Source organism: Nanorana parkeri, unplaced genomic scaffold (assembly GCF_000935625.1).
Source record: "Nanorana parkeri isolate BGI_ZX_2015 unplaced genomic scaffold, ASM93562v1 scaffold348, whole genome shotgun sequence".
Taxonomy (NCBI): Eukaryota; Metazoa; Chordata; class Amphibia; order Anura; family Dicroglossidae; genus Nanorana; species Nanorana parkeri.
In genome coordinates this window covers 430,419-452,645 of record NW_017306616.1, presented here as the reverse complement: position 1 = coordinate 452,645, position 22,227 = coordinate 430,419, and the positions used below count along the sequence as shown (strand labels likewise).

At 44.1% G+C, this 22,227-nt stretch overlaps 1 protein-coding gene across 1 annotated transcript in view; it reads right to left on the bottom strand.

The window, feature by feature from the left end:
• ERGIC1 (endoplasmic reticulum-golgi intermediate compartment 1) overlaps positions 1-17,918 on the bottom strand; it is a 93,179-nt gene extending 75,261 nt beyond the window's left edge. Inside the window, exon 1 of the mRNA XM_018558613.1 lies at positions 17,636-17,918. Within this exon, the coding sequence (XP_018414115.1) occupies positions 17,636-17,655 (20 nt within the window). The 5' untranslated portion in view covers positions 17,656-17,918. The remainder of the gene's footprint in view (positions 1-17,635) is intronic.
• Between the last annotated feature and the right edge of the window lie 4,309 nt (positions 17,919-22,227).

Genomic DNA, 22,227 nt, shown 5'->3' with positions numbered 1-22,227 from the left:
TGTATTAAGCTGGCCATACATATAAATATTAGTTTTTCTATCTTACATTCAATTTTCTAATGGTTTCCATTCCAATCAAGATATGTTTTTACCATAAGGAAGAGAAAAATCGAAGGAGCAGGATTGAAAATGCATCATTCTCTCTCGAACAGATGACATTCTAAATGTGTGATTTTTATTGGGGAAAAAAATTAAAATCATACATATTATAATGAGCATGTGTTAGGCACAAAAGAAACCTGTCCAATATGCCTGGGATTCCATTTAAGTTGCAGATCTGGACAAAATAAGGACTTTCAAATAAAATTGGTTGACTTAATGATGGCGAGATTAAATGCTCTGACTAACGATTCTGAATGAACGTCTAACACTGCATTAACAATTAATGCGAATTTCCAGTTGGAAGCTGTGATTAACCCCAAATCCCCCTTTTTTCCTGTATACTGTCACCCACTATGAATTATTTTCTTTGTGCCTGAAATTACTTACTCTCTTCTTAGCCCCTTTGACATCACCCTAGAGCTCTGGTTCTCAACTGGAGGATCACTGCCTGCCTTCAACTGTGCTAAGTGGGAGGCTCCTCAGCCTCCCCCTAGTGCAGCTCTGTCAGTTCTCGTGCCAAGCAGCCATTCAAAATATGCTGCCCGGTACCAAGTGTCAGCTTGAGGTGGGATGAGATGGGGGGCTATGACCGTGAGGGGGCTCCATCCATATGTACATTGCTTAAAGCTCCTTTGCGTGCCCTGTAGAGGTGCCTGGACCAGAGTGGCACATTCTGGCTCCCAACACCACCACAGTGCACGCAAGGGAGCTGTACAAGCAATGCACATATGGATGGAGCTCCGTCACAGTGCAGCCCACACGGGACCCCAGGCTGAGCACTTTACCATGCAATTGCACCTACCACGCATTCTTGGGGAGGGAGGTGTGTTGCGTTGCCATGCATTTCAATGGCACTCCAAATGCACTGGCACAGCACAGCAGCCCACACTGGACCCCAGGCTGAGGATCCACTTCATTCTGGTAAGGTAGGGAGACTGGGTGGATCTTAAAAAATAAATACATTTAAAAAAAGTGTGTATGTGAGATTGTGCCTGTGGTTGTGCGTCTGTCAGTGTTTATGAGGGCCCATTCACACTAGTACAGTGCATTAATTGCACAGTCCTGTGCGATTAACGCAGTTTACCATGCAATGGCACCTATAGCGCGGTCTGGTGCAGGAAGTGCATTGCCCTGCATTTGAATGCAATCAATAATGCACCACCTCGCCCACAACGGGATGCGCGGAAACGCAATGCCCTGCGCTCCAGCGTGGTGCGACTTGGGTTGTGACTTAATGACCAAGAACAAATGTGGATCCTGAGGTTACACAGGTTGAGAACTACTGTCCTAGAAGGTTTTTTTTAAAATCTTGTAGCCACAGGAGATAGGAATCCACAGGGCACAGTACATCATTTTCAACTGACATGGGGCACCCCACAGTTTTATAATGCCCATGAGCAAGTACCTCGAGTCAATCTAGAGCCATACTCCTGTGCATTGCCTGAAGAGAACTCTGGGGGAAGGTTGGTTGAGGTGAGCAATCCCCTAGGACACAGGCAGCAGTCTGGGTTGACTGGTTCCTCTAAAGAAAGGGTGGACACAGATTAAAATGGAATTGAGGAGCCAGTAGGATTTTTTTGTTTTTAAAGGAGCCAGCTCCATTGACAACAACTAGAGAAAACCTTAAAAAGGTTGTGTGCCAGCTGTAATATTTATGGAGCATTGGTTACCTGGCTCCTATGATTTGTTTAATTCTGCTGTAAAAGGAAATTAGTTCCCCGTTTAAGTGTATTACAAATTATTTGCAGAGACTACAGTGGCAAGCTGCGAAAGAAAGTCTTGAGGAGTTCTGCTTTAGGAGTGCTCATTGTATTACATTTTTATCTCTGGCCTAGAAGCAAACAAAATCTGTTTCTGGATTTGAAGAGGGGCCCCTGAAAAGGCCTTCCAACTCTTCATTCAGTGTTATTAGCCAGATGGATATGTCTTCTTCCTTTAGCCAGATGGATATGTCTTCTTCCTTTATGAAGTGTGATTCCTGTGATAAATAGCTCACCATGCACAGATATGTTGTTATAGATCCAACCTGTTGTTAATTAGTGTCTTTGACCCAAAAGGACACTTCTCACATCTAAATCCTGAAAAAAAAAAAATATGACAGCTTCCTATACTCCATCACACACTATTTACATTACAGCCAAAGCATGACATCATGGCTCCTCTCAGAGGAAAGCAAAGGGCTTCCTGCGTACAGAGCACTGACGCCCAGCGGTGGCTCGGAGCCATTCCTCCAGACAAACAAATGAGCAGAGAAGGTGAGAACAGGATGGGTTGAAGGAATGCATTTCACGGCCTGTTTCCTGAGTTGATACTATAAGGAAGACGTTAGCTGAACCCTAGGAAATTCTTTCTACATGACAGCAGGCACATGTCATAGTGAATACAAGCATTACTAACTAGATGGCTAGCTAATTGGTCAGGAACAACCATTTCTTCATGACTTCCTCATTTTTTTAAGTTTTAACAATGTGCACATGTAAAAATAACACAAGTTGATTTACTGAGTAAACTTGCAACAATGTACCACTTTCAAGTCTGCATCATTAAATATTTTGTCGCATACACTGGGATATAAAAAGCTCTGTAAAAATGCCAAGTTTTTGAGATGTTAAAATGTTATGTTTTCCACCATCATGTGACCTATAATCTGCACAATTCAGTTAAATACAAGCTGTATGCGATCGCCCACATGGGATGGCAAGGCACATTGTGCCTGCGGTCCAGTCTGATCAAAGTGCTGCAAGCACTATTTTGATCGCACCGGACAGGACCGCAGGCACAATGTGCCATGCGATCCCGTGCGAGCGTTCACATTGCGGCCGGATCGCATTGCCCCCCTGCACGGCAAAAAAGTGAGCCGGCCGCAATGCGAGGCAGTGCGTTCCGGCCAGAATCGGACCGGAACGCACTGCTTATGGTGTGAACCAACCATCAGAATTAACCAAGCACACTCAAACTGATGTGAAATAGTAGTCAGACACCCGCCATCAATTAAAAATGACTGATTAAGCTCATATAAAGTTCAGCTGTTCTGACATTTAGTAGGACAGTAGGATTTTTCTGACATGTACTCAGTTGCCTGTTAGGCTCCAATGACACCTAAGTGTCTTGTAGCTCAAAGCTAAGTGCGACAAAACACTCAAAACAAGGAATCCCATTCATTTCCATGCCCCTGTTCACACCTGAGAATTTTGTTGCTTGTGTTGTTGCATGAAGTTTCCTGCTGAAGTCTATGGGATCAAAAAGCGCCTTAATCTGCCAAAAAGTAGCTCATGTACTTTTTCCAGCAACAGGCATTTTTCTGCTTGTGACAAAATGCTCAGGTGTGAACGGGGACTTAAGCTGACCATACACCTTTCGTCCGATGATCGAACCATCGTACGATTTTCGTACGGCGGCCCAATCCTGCCCCGATTATCACAAGGTTCAATCAGCAGTAATTAAAAAAAAAAGCACCTGGACGAATTGCAGTAATCGACCGCACGTATTTTCCTTTGCGCATGAGCAGTGTAAATCGTACGAATTTTGACGTACGGAAAAACACCACCAACGATGCGAAAATCGGACGATTGACCGAAGTTTTCGAACCTGCTGGATAGTCAAAAGTCAATTGATTGGCAGTATACAACCGCAAATACTGTACAATCAACTGCCCATGAAAGTCGGCCGATAATCGTAAGGTGTATGGGCACCTTTACAGCAAAAGCCATGATTCACAAAGAGCTTACCAAGTATCAAAGGTCAGCTCATTGTCGGAAGGGATCAGTCAGGAGAAGGTTCCAAGGCATTAGATATACCATGGAACACATTGAAGATTGTCATCAACAAGGGAAAATATGGCACAGTTACATTACCAAGAACTTGACGTTCTTCCAAAATTGATGGAAAAACAAGAAGAAAACTGTCCGGGAGGCTCCCTAGAGGCCTATACCAATATTAAAAGAGCTGCAGGAATTTATGGCAAGTACTGGTTGCGTACTACATGTGATAACAATCTCCCGTATTCTTCACACGTCTGGGCTGTGGGGTAGGGTGGCAAGAGCTAAGCCTTTTCTTGCCAAGAAAAACATCCAAGTCCGGCTACATTTCTTCAGCTGGAACTGGGGCTAGTCAAAAAGGAGGGACTTATGAACAGTTCCAAATATCAGTCAATTTTGACACAGATCCTTCAGGCCTCTGCTACAAAGCTTTAGATGAAGAGGAATTTCGCCTTTCAGCACAATGACCCGAAACATACCTCCAAATCAACAAAAGAATGGCTTCACCAGGAGATAAAAGTTTTGGAATGTCCCAGCCAGAGCTTGGACCTGAATCCAATTGAAAACCTGTTGGGTAACCTGAAGAAGGCTGTGTACAGGAGATGTCCTTGCAATCTGACAGATATGAGCATTTTTGTAAGGAAGAGTGGGTGAAGATTCCCAAGGCCATACTGCCATACTGAAAGACTCCTACCCCAAAAACACTGAATGCCATCATAAAAATCAAAAAGGTGCTTCAACAAAGAGGCCATGGCATTAGGACCTACGTGCAAGGTTAGTCTTCAGTGCAGAAGATGGCAACAACAGAGAGGGAAGTACTCAAAAAAAGGAGTTAGCGTTATGGTAAAAGTGAGGGTCACAGTTATAAGGAGTGATAGCGTTAAGGGGGTAAAACATTGCTCTCTACATCAGGAACTCAAGTACTGAAAGTTAATCAATTGGTAAGAGTACAGGAAAATGGCCACCATCACATTTTAGCATTAACATTTGTTTTACACAAATAGCTGGTTACAATGAATCAACTCCATCTATCTAGTCAGGTAACAGGGTAGAGAGCAATACATCTATGATTTCTGAGAAGGAATAATACAGTCTGTAGGATTCATCTTGGGATAGTTACAGACATGAAATGGTGGCTAGAAAATATGACCAACCCACGTTTATTCTGTGCAACATCTTGGGCATAAACATGCTCAAGCGTGCATTTAGATGCACGGTGCAAACACCTCTGTTTCTGGCCTTGGTCTGATTTCAGAGAAACCGCAGTCACCCATGGATTTTATTCTAGTCATACTGCATGCCATCATACCCACCGCACACCTTTCTTACATATACTGCGCACTGTCGTATATTCCAAATTCCTCTTCTGCCCATACTGCCTGTTATCATATTCTCTGCTCTGCTTCCCTGCACATACAGCCCACAGTCATGCCTCTGCTCTTTTTACCTGCACATACTGCAGCGCCACTGTACCCTCCATATAGGACCTGCCATCACACCTTTCACTCTCCTCTTCTGCACATATTGCTTACCGTCATACCCTCTATACAGGTCTGAAAACGGTCTTGGTATTGACATGATTTACATCAGGGTTTATGTATGCAAGAGACAGAAAAAAAAACAAATCGTTCAGTGGGCATGTTTCGGAATATTCTCTAACATAAACAGCAGGTGTTCTCAGGTTATAGACAAAACGGAGCATGCAGGACTAATACACTATAGCAGTGCCTAGGTGAGAACCTGATTCACTCTTTAATGTAGGATGTATGAATGTCGGTTTACAATTTTCAATATTGACTGGACTATACCATTAAGATTAAATTCACTGTAGTAAATACAAACTGCCTAACTTCCCTACAATCATTAGACAAATACCTATAAAATGTACATAAAACTAGCCTCATTTTAGAAACATTAAAAGCAAACATACATTATCCAGGGCACTTGTTACAAACTTTCTAATTCCGATGACGACAGTGTTTCAAGCAAGGAAAACACATAGGCTCCTCAAGGTCTGTTAAAATTATTAAGCCATTATTCACACCGCAGCCAACTGTGACGAAGGCGAGGATCATGAGAATGTCCTATGACTGGTAACATCATTATGCCAGCACAAAGGAAAAATTAGCAGGATTAAGAGAAAGGCAGAACATTCGTTCATTCTGATTGTAGTTTGTTACGTTTTCCGTTAGTTAATCAGAAACAAATCAGATCAAGAATATACTAAGACAGGAAGCACATGCTGTTGCTTTGATGTCTGTCACAAGGATGACGCTGTGTCACAGGCAACACTACAATGCATGCACTGTCCTTACAAAAACCTAAGACTAAAATGGAAACACTAATACCATATATCATTTACTGTTAAATTAGCCTTAAATTATCATGCAGGATATATTGCTATCAAATATTTTACAGATTGCTCATTTCTGCGGTTTAACTACAGAAAAAGTCCAGAAGTAAAGAGAAATTCTTGGGTAAACAATAAAGGAGGAAGTCAGGAAAACTACAATACAGTATGCACTTTATCGAACAGAAGCTGGGTAAAACTAGGCTAAAGGGAGGAGGAGAAAGGCCTAGAGGGGCATTTGCACCTTCATTCTTGCTGGGCTGTGGCACTGGGTGTAGATACTTCACTTCAGACAGAGCAGGATCACAAGTCAGTGGCACAAAGAAAGCCTTGTTTGAAGAATGACTACACCTTTGCAATGTGGAATAAAACACTTTGGATGTCCATATTTTATCAGTCATCCCTATGAAAATGTACCGACAGCTGCCTATGATACCCTATTTCTAAAGGTAGTCCCAGAGATTGCAGATGTATCCCTGGACATGCGACTCTTTTGCACACCAATAGATGTGATGTGAATACCCTTGCTTTTTTGTTTTTACATTTAATTATATGTATTTATCCACACTATCAAAGCTGTTCAAGATAAAGATTAAACACAAGATGAGGAGAGAGCTGATGAGCTTGAGGCATGCAAATTCTAAAGGGATTCCAGGGATGTATTTTATTATAAAAGCTAGGATGTTTGAAGACACCTGCAGATTTTTATCAGGCAAGAAATGTAAACTGGGACACAGCAAAGTATCACAGCAGAACTCTCAGAGGACATAAGCAAAAAGGATAAAGACCAGATGGTTTACCTGAAAACTTGCTTGATCTGGATATATTAAACCTAATGTGTATCCTACCTCCTTTTTATTTATTTATTTTTCTAACAAACTCTTATTGGGTTTTTCAAAGTAAGGAAAATAAACATACAAACAAAAGGTCAGGTTTGGACACGGTGAGAATATGCAAACAAGGCAGCAATTCAAACAAGGAGGAAAACTGCCAGCTAAGAAACAACAAAAAGCTCTGACAAAAAAATAACATACCAGTATTAAGGGGTAAACATGAACATTGGGACTCTAGAGAGACCATGATAAAAAAGGTTCAAAGGGCAAGGGATTCTAAAGGCTGGTGCCTGGGGTCTTCTCGGTTTCTCTTATATGTGCAAAACTAGCTGAAGCCAGACCTGGTTTTCGGATAGACCGAGTCTGTATAATCCAGTTTGGCTTTTGTCTCTCTTGATTAATTGACTATCCAGGTGAGATAAAAGGGGAAGGCTGGAGCATGATGGGGCTCTGGCCTGGGACTCAGACAGCTACAGTTTGGGACACTGAGTAAAAGGTTGCTTGAAAAGCTTTTGGTTTTGCGAGGTGGCTGGGAGAAGCTCACCACCTGTTAGGCCCCGTTCACACCAGGGCGGTTCGGTCGCGTGGATTTGTCCGCCCTGAACCGCTGACATGAACAATCCCATACATTCCTATGGGGACTGTTCATGCGATTGCGCACCTCCACGCGATCTGAACCGACTGTTGCCCGAAATGGCCCCCGAGCCCTTCTCCGCGCAGATTCCATATAGATTTGAATGGAAACGCGCTGATCAGCACGCTTTGGGGCGATTTAAAATTTGTGCAGAACCGTGCTGAACTGCATCTGCCCTGGTGTGAACGGAGCCTAAGGGAGAAACACTTGGGAGGGGGATTCATCCAAATGGGAGCAGACAAAATCTGGAGCAGATGTGTATGGCACCAATCAGCTTCTGTTTTTCATTTTCAAAACGTAACTGAACAAATTGACAAGAGAAGCTGATTGGTTGCCATGAGCCATGCCATGCTTTCTGATCCAGTTTTGATAAATTCCCCTCTGTATGTTCAGTTAGAGCCTGGATGGCAAGGATTTATTTTCGGTTTTGTTTTTTCACCTTACAACCTTTTACTAAAACTGACTACAAGAACTTTGCTGCGTGGACTGCCTTTTCCCAGGGAAGGTGATCCCCATTTGAGCTACTCCCCCACTATTACATTTTTGCACATTTACCCAGCAAAAATCATTATAGGTCCTTAAAGTAGTATTAAAGGCTGTTTTTTTTTTACCTTAATGCATTCTCTGTATTAACATAAACGGCCAGTACCTTTCAGGCTCGCTTGACGCCCACACTTACCTGTCACCACTGTCGGTCCACGCAGCGATCCTCCATCCCAAACTTCCTGGTTGTGGGGGAAGAGATTGAGGGCAGCACACCTTGCGATCATCGGACGACACTATTCGTCCGATAATCGAACCGTCGTACGATTTTCGTACGACGGCCCCATAATGCCCCGATTATCGCAAGGTTCAGTTTGCCGTAATTAAAGAAAAGCACCTGGACGAATTGCAGTAATCGAATGGCGGTATTTTCGTTTGCGCATGAGCAGTGTAGATCGTACGATTTTTGACGTAAGGAAACGCCACTAACCTTGCGATAAATCCTACGATCCACCAAAGTTTTCAAACATGCTCCAAAGACATAAGCCGTACGAGTGTACAGTATCTGCGGTTGTACACTGCCCATACACCTTGCGATTATCATACGATAAATCGATCGCATTCTAATCGTAAGGTGTGCGGACACCTATAGGCTCAGTCTGCCATCAATCAACCTGTGGGGTGGAAGGGGCATGGCCTGCGCAGGGCTGTGTGTGTCTATGGACGCACACAGCTACTGAGGGCACGACCATGAACGAGCACACACATGTGCCTCCACAGCAGCCGCTTAGATGCTGGTGGCACCCGTGCAGGGGGAGAGAGGATGCAGCGACCCACTAGAAAACGAGGAATTGAGAAATTTTAAAAAAACAAACCCAAAAGATCTGCAGTAAAGGAGGCATCCCAGTGATAAAAAAAAATAAAAGCTTTAAACAATATGTATAAAAATTATGTAGGTATGCAAATTAATTGTTGCTAGGTTAGCTTATGCTGCTAAATTTGGCCTGGGGATCTAGGCATCTACTACTTCTGGCCATAAAAGGGTTAAAAAAAAAAGTGCAAATATTTTCACCAACTGGATACTGTAAAAGTATTGTTAATGCTGTACGCTTTAGTCAACCGCCAATAAAACTCGCTCAAGGATGTGGCATGTTTGTTCACCTGAATCAAAAAGAAGAATGCCAACAAGGAACAGCATCCAGGATACAATTCCAGGAACAAGGATGGAGAGAGAGCACTACAGCGTATTGTGAGATTACTTACTTTACATGTGGTAGGGCACATGAAATGAAGATCTAAAGTACTAGAAATGCTCGGTAATGAGAAGTGTTTTTGTTAGAGTACAATAAATGCTATACTATTAAATTAACTTTTACCTAATGTTGTAGGTGTGTCCTATTGCCTTTTTTTTTGTTCATGGGGTCTTTTATCTACCCGGAAGCGTTATCTACACCTTCTAGTAATACAGACTTTTCATTACACTTTCCTCAAATACATTTTCACTGTTTCAACAGTAGCTGGATTTCGGTTTCTCATTAAAAATAGATTAATTATTTCTGGCATTTGAACTATAGAAGGATTGCTGTTCTGCTTTTCTGTTCGAAAAAGGAAGGAAGGAACGCCTAGTCTTATTATAAATATTACATTTCACTATAATTATCTAGATGTCCCAAGAGCTGTTGGAAAATGTTAATTAAAACAAAAAAAGTCAAGCACAGGGTTATAATTCCACTTTAACCAAAATTTGCTTAAATATGCAAGAAAAATCCTGAGTGTAGGTTTTCTGAATAACTATTTAATTAAAAGTTCAATCTACCACATTTTGTCTGAAGGTGCCTGCTCAAACTACAAAACTGAGCCTTATAGTCAATCCACCAAGAAACGCTAATGAAGAACTCTGGGGAAAAAATGTAAAAAAATAAATAAAATAACCCTTGCAGTGGGTTACCTCTACACTACACGGATTAGGTGCTCCTTTTGTCTTTGGGGCTCAAACAGAGAAGATATACTCGCCTGATCCTTGGTCCCATGATGGTCAGTGCTCACCTTTCTCTCCTGCCACTCCAGTGACGGCATGTCCTTCAGGGTCCTCACATCTAATGCAAGTCAATGGACCTGCATAAGATGTGATGACGCCAGCAGTCCTTAGAGCCCAGGGAAGAAGAGGCTGCAGGGACTGTTCTAGCTGCCCGGAGGGAGCCAGCAGGACCAAGGAGCTGGTGAATAACATAGCTTTGAGACCCCTAGACAAAACAAGCCCCACTGCAAGGGTAAGTTTTTTGCTTGCCCAGAGTACTTCTTTAAATGTATTACCAGCGTAACACAAAATACCAATGCAATGGCTACAGTATACAATCTACCTAATGAGGTACAAGACAAAAGAATCGAAAAGAGAAGGGACTTCAGTTCTATTTCTGAAGAAACTCATTGGATACATTTGAAGATAGCACTAGTATTTTTGCAGTGGCTATGTACACAGTACATTATTTAAACTGAAATCTAATATCTGCATTAACATTTGCACAACGACTCTGATGGGACTCCCAACTCTCTATCAATAACTCAGTCAGTTTCCGGACAGTTTCATAAAACGATCCGACATTTTTGTCATACTGCAAATTATGACCCTGTAACACATCATGCTGATCTTTAAACAGGTACTTCCAGTAAGCCCACAAGTTCTGTATGCCTATTTTACTGATTTCTGGAATGCACACATCTTTTTATAAACACACCAAAATATTTGGACATTATTACAACCTCAGACTTCCCACTCCTATGTAAGACAAGAACACAAAAGAATAGAGTATCTCAAGTGGCCGCTGTTCCCCGAAGCCCTCCACTCTGCACAGGCGGCGTGAGCTCACGGAAGGTCATTTGTGGTATTTATTTGCCACATACTACATTGGTCCATCGGAACATCTTTGCTTCCATGAACTTCAGATAACACTAATGCCAAAGAGATGTACATAATAAAATCAAAATTAGTTATAACCCCAAATGCAGACCTGATAGGTCAGATCTAGGTAATGCGTTGAAAGTTAGGAAGTTCAAGTCTTCAATTTTGACATATTGTTAGGTACTCAGTTAACATACATTAGAAAAGGTCATGTCACAGTTACATGCGTGTCCACACACCACCAAAAGGCCACTTGACCATCCTAATCAATGAAAGCATTAGACCCGGAAGCTCCATCTCTCTTCACCATGTGTAGGGCCCTGTAAGTCTATGAGAAAATTTACACTATCCTGGTGGATGGAGGCAAATGCGTAAAGTACCCAGAAGGGGTTCAAGCTAGGAATTTAAGGACAATATCTGGGAGGTAAATGTACACGTGTCATCATACATAGTAATCTCAGCTCTACCAGCAGCTCAGAGGTTAGAGTAGTACACTGTAGGGCTGCAGCTAACGATTATTTTCATAATCGATTAGTTGGCCGATTATTACGTTCGATTAATCGGTTAATCGGATAAAAAAGAAAAAAAAGGCTCCAGTGATGGACTACTAGTTTGTATTGAGATTGTAGTCCATCACCGTCACCACTTACTTGCTTTCAGAAGGTGGGCCCTCGATTGTCAGCGGGCCAGCGACGGGTGAGGGAGATCGCGCCGAGGAGAGCAGCGGCGTGCGCGGCTTCAGCGTGCGGTGGGCGTGGCTTACGCGGCCTGTGCCGTGGGCACGGCGGCCTCAACGGGAGCAGCGTGCGACGTGTGGCTCAGGCCGCATGTGGAGCCCCGAACAGGCAAATCAATCGATAGCCGACGAATCGACGATCGAAAACGTTGCCAACGTTTTCAATCGTCGATTTTAATCGACTAAAATCGATTAACTGTTGCAGCTCTAGTACACTGCCCTAACACTATTAGTGACAGGACCATTTAAGATGTCCATTGTGCAAAATATAAAGCAATCACTACTGGCCCTAAAGGGATGACTCCAACTTTCTTACCGTGGTTCATGTTACACCCATATTCAGGGTGTAACAAGAAACATGGTCACATGTCCAGCCCCGTGCCTTTCAAATGGCCCCTTATTAGAATCCTAGGGTTAGTCTACCTGCAGGATTCTGTATATATTTTAAATTGGTGCAGCTTTACAAGGACAGCCCTGCAATCCATTTATAGATCTTTTGGCAGCATCTACGATTGGAGAGTCCCACCTGCGACCTTGGCAGTGTGACTCTTAGTTCTCAATGAAGTATAAGTTCGGATATGTCACCACACATGTAGTCCATTCCTCTCATCCCTGTAACTGACAGTCCCTACCTCCCTAAAGATAGGGGCTGGGAGGAAGAGTATGCAGAAGCCTGAGCACTGCACCTATGAATTACTGATCTCACTTGTAATACATTGCAGGCTTCAATACAAAAAAAAAAGAAGATTTTTGACAGCAATTCCTGATCAAGGGCATATTCACCAGCACTCCACACACAATTGTGTCTTTCAGACATATATACTGACATTGCAGGGTCCCATTCTCACTGCAACAATCACTCTATTTTGCCTAGAGAAAGGCACCCTGCGAGGCCCCAAAATGTTTTTACATACGTTTGAGATGCTTTTCTTCACAATAAAACTGACACGGAACTACATGTCTGGAGTGCTGGTGACTTTGCATCCCTTGATCTGGCTTTGGCATGGAGCCATCTGACACCATCACTTCAAGCAGCCACCTATTTGTAAGGTTTGCTCTATCCCCCCCCCCCCATAGAAAAAAATAAGAAAAGCAATAATAAAATAAAACTTAAATAAAAAAAAAAGGAGACTGAAGCAAATACTCACCTTACACCTAGTCTTCCAATTCTTATGAGAAGACGCTCCAGTGCTGGGTAGGAGAACATTATCCAAAGATATGGTACTCTCAGCTTTTCCAGAATACTGAGAGAAGGCCCAGTGACATCATCCTCCCCTAGGCAATTGCGCTGGAACTGGTAGCTATATGGTAGCCTGGACTTAGTAGGAATAAAGATTGATTTTGATGTGAATCCAAAAGGAAGGGGTATTCTCCTTGGAGGAGGTAAACCCCCTGGTATGTGGTGACCCGAGTCAGGCCCTAGGCTTCTACCTTTCGGATCACATTTGAGGGTGGCTCTTCAGAGCTTCAAATACTGGGTATATGTTGGAACAGAAGTGAAGGCAGCTGACTGGATTCCTTCTGTCAGGTCACCCTGACACTCCTTTCAATTTATAGCTTCAATTCAGGCTATTCAACAAATTCCACTCTGATTAACCCACAAATCATTGTATAGGCCCTGAAGAAGGGGAGGCCTGTCCCCCGAAACAGGTTGGTTGCATCTGAGGTTCTTGATCAATAAACATTTTTAAACTAATATCTAAGCGAGATGGTCATTTTTACTAGGACCTCCCAAAAACATAGGGAGGTGCGCTGGATGCTTTCTTCCAGAGTTTTTAAATCTCAATGCTCACTTTGTGTTTTCACATGGGGGGCTGCAAGGTAAGAGAACCTTGCATTATTTTGCAAGCTCTGTTTTATATCCAAAGCCAGAGTATGTACACCCAAACAATGAACTCCCCCCCCCCCCTTTGGTCTTTTAAATATACTATTAAAAGTGTTTTTTTTTATATCTGCTTGATAAGTAAAAAAAAAAAATGCTTGATCCTGCCATAAATCCAATAGCTGTTCAACTTCCTGTGCTCTCTGCAGTGTTATCTAGCATTATCAGCCCTGTCCACGTTACCCTCTGAACAACAAAACACCCTTATGTTAAGGAAATGACAATAAGGGAAGGTGTTCTGTAGTCCTAATACACTTCCTGTCCTAGGATGAAAAAGCTTCTCCTCCACAGATACAGTACAAGGAGTGAGCATTGTTACCCTAGGGCAGGGGACCTCCCCTCTACATTACGGAGAAAGGTAAGTGGGAAGTTTTCTGCAGCCATAATACACTTCCTGTCCTAGGGTAACAAAAATCCTTCTCCACGACCCACAGTGCAAATAGTGAGCGCTGTTACCCTAGAACAGGACCTTTCCCTCTTTTGTTATGGAGCTAAATAAAGGGGAAGTTTTTCTGTAGTCCTAACACACTTCAGGTCCTAGGGTGGCAACACTGCTCCTCCACAGGTGCAGTAAAGTGAGTGAGTGTTGTCACCCTAGGACAGAAAGTGTGTTTCTGGAAGGACCACCAAGTAAAAACTAATGTAGTCACCACATCAAAGATCTGGGAAGCTTTGAAAGATTACATTTGGAATATTGCTTGACTGGCCAGCTGGATCATACATCAAACATCCCACCTTCATCATATGTTCACAATCATATCCTGTAGTGTGCATTACACACGAGTGCAGATACTCATATCTACGCTGGATCTTGCTGCCAGAAAAATTCAGTGCGACAGACATGTGTAAGGCTGGGCACACACCTTACAACCATCGCAAGACTTTTGCCTTGCGATGGTTGTAAGGTACTTAAAAAAACGTACGATCTGCCTATCTTGCATAGGCAGATCGTACCACGCCCCCTGAGGGGCGGGCTTCCGATGATCGCAATGCCGAACGGGCAGTGTGCGCTTGCGCACACCGGCCCGTCCGGCTTTTATCTTACGAACATGCTACACACCCGCCGAACATCGTACGATGCTCGGCGGGTTTTGAAACATGTTCGTAAGTTTAAAGTCGTGTGACCTTACAGTAGTAGAGGTCACACGGCTTCCACACACCTTACGATATTTGTACGATCGTGGGATTCCCGCGATTATCGTACAATTATCGTTAGGTTTGTGGGGACCTTAATGGTGCATAAAGTACTTGCGTTTAGAACAGAGGTGGACAAATGAATCTGGAATTCAGGAGCCAATCTGTCCAATCCGGGTGCCAGCGGGAAATATTTAGGAGCCAGCTCCAATGACAACCACCTCAAAAGTTATGTACCAGTTGTAATTTTTCAGTAACATTGACTACCTGGCTCCTGAGATATATCCAGCCCGGGTTTAGAAGCATATGCATGTACATTCATTCTGGAAGCTACAATGTTTCTTTATTCCAGCCACTAAAATGAATACACATGTGCACTTACACATGTTTATGTGTGTGATTTATGCCAGTAGGCTCCTCCCTAAGCCAAGATTTGGGGTTGTTTTTTTTAGGCCTCTGAATACTGTTAAAGATTACAGATTTACACCCCACAATGTGCATGTACACTGGCTATTAGGGCCCATTCACACCACGTGTTGGGGCTGCGCACACCTAGTTCACGCCACTGTGTTGTGGTAATGTGCGCTGCAAAAAAAAAGTACTGCGTAACGTGATATAGTACAACTGCACTGCACCACATCATGGCTGTTAGAAATGAATTAAATGAAACTTGTTCGAACAAAGAAAAAAGTAAAGCCATGATAGATGCATCAGCACAAACGCATCCATGCGTTCAGCACAGCTTGCTGGTGTGAAAACCCCCTTATAAAGCTGCGTTCAGGAGGTGTAAAAAAATGCAGCACAGATCTAAAAACCGCATTTTTTTGCACCCATGTCCAAGACATATAAATACTGTTGGCCAACTCTAGCACTCCAGCTGTGCTTTGACTAAAAAGAGAAGGGAAGCGAGAAGCGCTACAAGCCGAGTAGGGAACAGGGCGATTTTTCGCTGAACCTTGTAAGGGTGTTCTGGATACGAACCGGGGCACCCCACCTCAAGTGCTTAGCCACTGCCCACCACCACAGCACCAGGTCTTTCAGCCTCAGGATTGTGGAAACACGAGCCACTTGTGTCCCCCTCCCTGTCAGCAACCAACCAGCCACAGGGTCTCATCACCGATGAAGTGGTTATATTAATAGCAATGGGAAAATAGACATCCCTCCAACGCAAGGTCACAGTCAAGACACTGCAGACACCGCAACCATCCACCTCTACCCCTCGCTACTGATCCCGCAAACACCCCTCACCCTAGGCAAGCAAAGCAAAGAATACTTCACCCACACCTCCTCGCCAACTTCCGTTTACAAGATTTTGGAGAACAGACATCACTCCTGGCAAACTGGAACCCGTGCGACACCAGCATCATCAAACTCCACCCTCCGTCGATGAGCACGTAATATCTTTTACCTAAGGGTAAGTCCCTAGATTTTTTCTCTTTTTGTACACGCCATTTCATTTACCTCCACAATTGATGTTTTTTATTTTTGGGACCACACTCGAACTAATTGGACTAACCACGGAAGTTTGGGAACTTATATTAGCTCCCAGTTTTCCAGCCCCCCCTCTCCCCCCCTTACAAGGTTCAGCAAAAAATCGCCCTGTTCCCTACTCGGCTTGCAGCGCTTCTCCCTTCCCTTCTCTGTTTAACTTACTCTTCGGTTGGACACCCCGGTCCATACGCTTTTGAAGCTGCTCAAACCGTACAAGGAAACTCAACATATCTCCAATTTAACCCCTCAAGTGTAGCGCTGTATCCTGGCATGCTGTCCTTTTAGCTTTGACTAAAAATCCTATCAACCCTCTGCCTCCAGGAGTCATGCTCATGTCTGTCAGTCATGCAATACCTCATGGGACTTGTAGTTCCACAACAGCTGGAGGGCCGGAGTTGTCCACCCCTAAGGTGTGTTCAGTTGCTCAGGCGCTTCGAGTGCTAAGTTAGCAAACCACCGCTGAACACTGCTACAAGTCAGCGCTCAGCACCGCTAGCTTAGCACTGGCAGCAGAAGTGAATGTGGATGAAGTGTGCTGAATGTGACGGAGAAGGTGGGGAGAGAGCACCAGCGGCCATTTTAACTGTGGGCACACCTGGCAGGCTTGGAGAAAGTTGCCTGAACAACAATGGATGAAATCAATTCAGTGTGGGAATCTACAAATTAATGTTTTGGTGGATGAACACAAAAAATATTCTATGGAAAATGGTATTTATTAGTCACAAATATTATCCTCTGCCATTTTGCTCAGCACTGTGCAGCCGAAATGTTCAGTGAAGATGCTGCAGCAAAATTAAGTGCTGCAGAACACCTACTCAGCGCTTGGCTGAGGAACTGAACACGCCTGTGCGGTGAGGAGAAATGTCAGAACTGGAGCAGTTGCCCATGACAACCAACCAGTTTCTCGCTTTCATTTTCAAAACATAACTGAACAAACTGAAGAGAGAAGCTGATTAGTTACTATGGGCAACTGCTCCAGATTCTGATACATTCCTCTCACAGTGCAGAAGACGTAATCTAGAGCAGCTGTGCTTAGTAAACAATCAGCTTGTTCAGTCATGCTTTGAAGATGAAAGCTAGAAGCTGATTGGTTGCCATGCATAGCTGCTCCAATCTCAGTAAATTCTCCTCAATGTACAGAAAGCTATATGCATTGCCCTCCATACCATTCACACAACACACCTTCAGAGCTCTATACAGATGCCCTGGCTGATGAGCCAGATATGGAGAAGCTTGCAGCTTGTCATTAATTGAGTGAGGATGGAGGATAGTGTGTGCAATGCATACCCGCCCCCCCCCCCCGGGACCAGTGCAGGGTGCCCCCATCACTCACCTCCTGAAGTCAAAGGGCATCGTGTACCGCCTCCCACCGACACTCGGCGCTGATTTAAAGGGACCGGCGCCTGAACTCCAGCAGCTTGTGTCAGAATTCTTCTTCAAGCCTGCCGGCTAGACACAAAGGAACTGGCGTCAGCAGAGCTCGCCGAGCCGCCTGTGATTGGTGGCTGCCTGAGGAGGAGAGGGCACATCCGGCCCCGGTTTAAAGAGACTCAGCTAAAGCCACGTGGGGTGATCTTATAAGTTGCTGGCTTGGCACTCGGGTGCCCGCTGTACGATCACACCTCTCCTTTTATTTCATGCTGGGATCGCTGCCAGGGATCTGGGCTACCCTGATACTAAACGTGCTGAGATGACAATATCATCATCATCAATATTAATAATAATAAACCATCTTGCTGCATCAAAGTGCATGCAGAGTGAAAGCTGTGCAGCTGCATCCACAAACAGAACTCTGCAGATTTCCTAATCATAACAGCTGCTTTGTTTCTATACTCAGAGGTTCACTATTTTATAATGAAGGTTTTATATTTCAGTATCAGATCAGAGTCTGTGGGGGGGGATAATAAAACTCACAGTGAAATCCGTTATTTGTTGCAGCTTCTTAGACTTGCGGCTCTTGAACTTTTCTGTTTGGTTTAGTAAATATTGACCTTTACGCTTCCCAGATTTGTTCTACAAATACGCTGTGTCTCAAGGTGAGCAGATACCCTCAAGGATCATTGACTGGCTTTCATGTGTGGAAAATGAATGTGTGTGCCTTTTGTGAAGGATTAACACGGCGGATCGGGCTCCATACTACTCGGGAGACGATATAGAGTTTTCATAGGACATTAGTTTGTTTAAACCTTTTTGCACATGTTATAATTAGGGCTGCATCCAACTAATTGATTATGAGAATAGTTGTCAATTATTCTCATTATCGTTTAGTTGGTTGGATCCCCTAGCTCTCTCCTCCATGCTGGGAGGAGGGCACAGTAAGTAGTGGGCACAATATAATACCCATTTTATAAAATAATAAAGAGGAGGTTATGCCGAGTAAATACCCAACATGCCCAGGTTAAAAATTGCGTGCGTCCGTGAAATTGCAACAAAATGCGGTACACCAAATTGTCCATAGGCAACTCTTTAAAAGCCCATACAGGTGATTAGGTTAGAGATATCAGTGAATATTGGCACTAGAATTATTGTTCTCACTGTGGCACACACGGCTATACCTAACGTGTAGCATGATTGTTGTTTTCGTACATAGGCGCACACCACACATGTTTACGTTAATGCTTGCGGGGGACTATGTGATAGCACACTAGTGGTGAGAGGTACTCTCTAAGGTGATATTAGGGGTCAATTAGACCCCTAGTGTCACCTTTGGACTCCAAAGAAGCTATTGGAGCACAGATCGCACTCCAATAGCTTATTGCCGAGCAATGACATCTGAGGGACCCGAAGTGATGCAATAAGCGTCGCTTCCGCTCCCATAAAGCAGGGAGGAGACCAGTGAAGGGATTTTCTTCTGTCTCCTTCCCCGCTTCCCGCCAACACCCAACATGCCATAACAGGCCCGCAGGAGGGGCAGCAGAGCTTTGGAAGCAAGGCAGGGGCATGCAGCTAAGCCTCCAGAATCACTTCCAGTGTAAAGCTGACAGTCAGCTTTACACATGTAAACAGAGTTTACAGTCTTTTTAAATGGGCCTGCTGCCAGCAACGTTTGAGATACGTCGGTGGCAGCGAAAGGGTTAAAGTAGTATTAAAGTGACATCAAGGGCAAAAGTCCCCCCTCCCCCCCACAGTGCAAACGTAAAGACTTACCTTAAATCCTTGGTTCTCAACTGGTGGGTCCTGACCCAAAAGTGGGTCGCGACCCCATGTTCAGTGGGTCACTGCATGCCTTCCACTTTTCTAGGCGAGAGGCTTCTCAGCCTCCCCCTAGCGCAGCACTGTCAGTTCTTACACCGAGCAGCCATTCAAAATATGTTGCCGAGTGTTGACTTGAGGTGGGGTGGGCTGGGGGTATGGCCGCGAGGGACCTCCATCCATACATGCATAGCTTATAGCTCCCTCGCATGTCCTATAGGAGGTGCCTAGACAGGAGTGACATCACATTCTGGCTCCCGACACCTCTACAGATGCACATGTGAGCTGCACAAGCAATACACATATGGATGGCACTCCATCACAGCACAGCAGCCCACGCTGCCGGGCGTTCCATTGCAGTGCGACTTTGGTCGCGACTTAATGACCGCGGGCAAATGTGGGTCCTGAGGTTACACAGGTTGAGAATCACTGCCTTAAATGATGCCTCTTAATCCGATCATCTTCTTTCCTGTAGTTTTTAGCTGTCCCTCCAGCACTGCTGCGGTTCTCCGATCCAGCGCTGACTCCTCTGTCCTCCTCCTCTTCTCTGATGTCCCAGAGTCTGTGCGGGTGCACGCTGCTACCTAGACTTACCTTGTGTTTCTCCTCGTCTCCCGGCCGGACATCTGAACTGCGCATGTGCCTGTTCCAAGATCCTTTGTGGCCGCCCAAGAAATTTTCCGATGTTCAGACGGGAGTGTGCAGCCGAGACACAGGTAAGTATTAACCCTTTGAAAACGTTTTTTTAAAAATCGTTTTGCATATATCTACTGCTTGCTAGAAGTAGATATATGCAAAAACATGCAAGGGTTTAATATCCCTTTAAACTCTAAATCTTGTTGCTCGATAATGAATTCAGATCAAACAAATTGCCCAGCAAGTTATTTCTTTACATTTTGTCCTAGCACTTACAGTCATCATATTTCAGAAAAGCTGGCTCCAGCTCTTTTAGCTTGGCTTCCCTGAAATTCCTGTCCAGCACAAGATCACAAGGGACAGAGCAGACTCCGGCAGCCATCCATCTACTAGCTTGGAAAGGAGAAAGAAGAGAAAGGAACACAGAGTAGGGAGCAGGGAAGTGAATTCCCTTGCTTTGCCAGTATGGTCGTGGAGTCCTTAAGATGTCCTGCCGCGCTCCTTACCAAAGAACCCCTGAAGGTGGGTGCTGAAGTGACTGCAGATTGCGTCACAGGCATCAAACTGAGAACAAAGTGTCATCAGCACACCGGATAATGTGGTCAAGTGCTCGTCCTTTATTGACCCATGTTGTCACATTGAAGCAATGTTTCAGGGCCTTGCAGGGTTCCCTTCATCAGGCTCACTATGAGTACTGAGCCTGATAAAGGGGACACTGCGCAAAATACTGCTGTTTAGGAGATAAGGAATGTGATGGTAAATAAGAAAAATGCTGTTCTGCAGTAATTTGATGGCAGTGAAGAGTTTGTCCCTCCTATGTTGTAGGATGCGGGCAGCACTGTGTCCGCTAGTGTCCTAGCAACTAAAGGTGCTCAGCTGGACAAAGTCATTGGTTATTAAGATGCCAACGCTGCTGTCCTAGCAACCAATCAAGCGAAACTGCAAATCATTGGTTGCTAGGACACCAGCCAACCAATGGCCTCTAGCATTTCAGAAACCATTCAGGCCACACAACGTCATTGGTTGGTAGGCCACCAGCAAGCCAATGGCCTCTGGTGTTCTAGCAACCAATCAGGTTTGGCCTCAAAATGTAATTAGTTGCTTGGTACTGCTCCCACTGTTCTAGCGTCCAATTAGGCTCAGCCGCACATCATTGGTTGCTAGGACATCAGTGAGGCAAAGGCATCTGGCATTCTAGCAACCAATGTGGCTTGGCTGCATTGGTTGCTAGGATGCCGGCAGCTCAGAGGCTGCCAATGTCCTAGCAACCAATCAGGCACAGTTGCACAGTGTCATTGGTGGGATGCTCGGCCGCACATTCTTGAAACCTGTGCACAAGGCAGACTTTGCGACAGATTCATGTGCATGAAAGCACAAGCAGTTTTTCATACCGCTTATTTCTAAGTATTTCTGCCCTTAAATGCAAACCTGTCAGCTTGGGAAAAAATATCAAGATGAAAGTGTCCTGCAAAATAAGAGCTCTTATACTCAACTTGCTGGTAACCTGTGTCTCTGTATAACATGACAGTGTGATAAAGTTGAACCCTGGCAGAATTATTATATATTCTTGTTCAGGTCTTACTTTTCTGCAACATGAGGGACAAGGGGGGCTACAAATCCCAGCAATACATTATACAGCAATGCAGAATGGCACTGGCTATAGAGGAATACAAATCCCAGCAATACATTATACAGCAATGCAGGATGGCACTGGCTATAGGGGACTACAAATCCCAGCAATACATTATACAGCAATACCGTATGGCAACCAGCTATAGAAGACTACAAATCTCAAAAATACATTATACAGCAATACAGAATAATATGAAGCTACATACTATGTGCGCTCTGGGTTGCCTGGCTTATTAGAATCTGGAAGCCGTCGGACACCACCCCCCCATATGAATGAGTAATGGATACATAAAACCTCTATTCAGTCACAAACAAAAATATAAATAGAAAAAAAACGACACCAAACACTTTGACAAGTCATTTTTATAGAAACAGAAAAATGTTTCACGATGTAAATCCATCATCGGTCATTGTCATCCAGCGATGCAGACCCTCACAACACGATGAACAACGCCCGCTGATCTG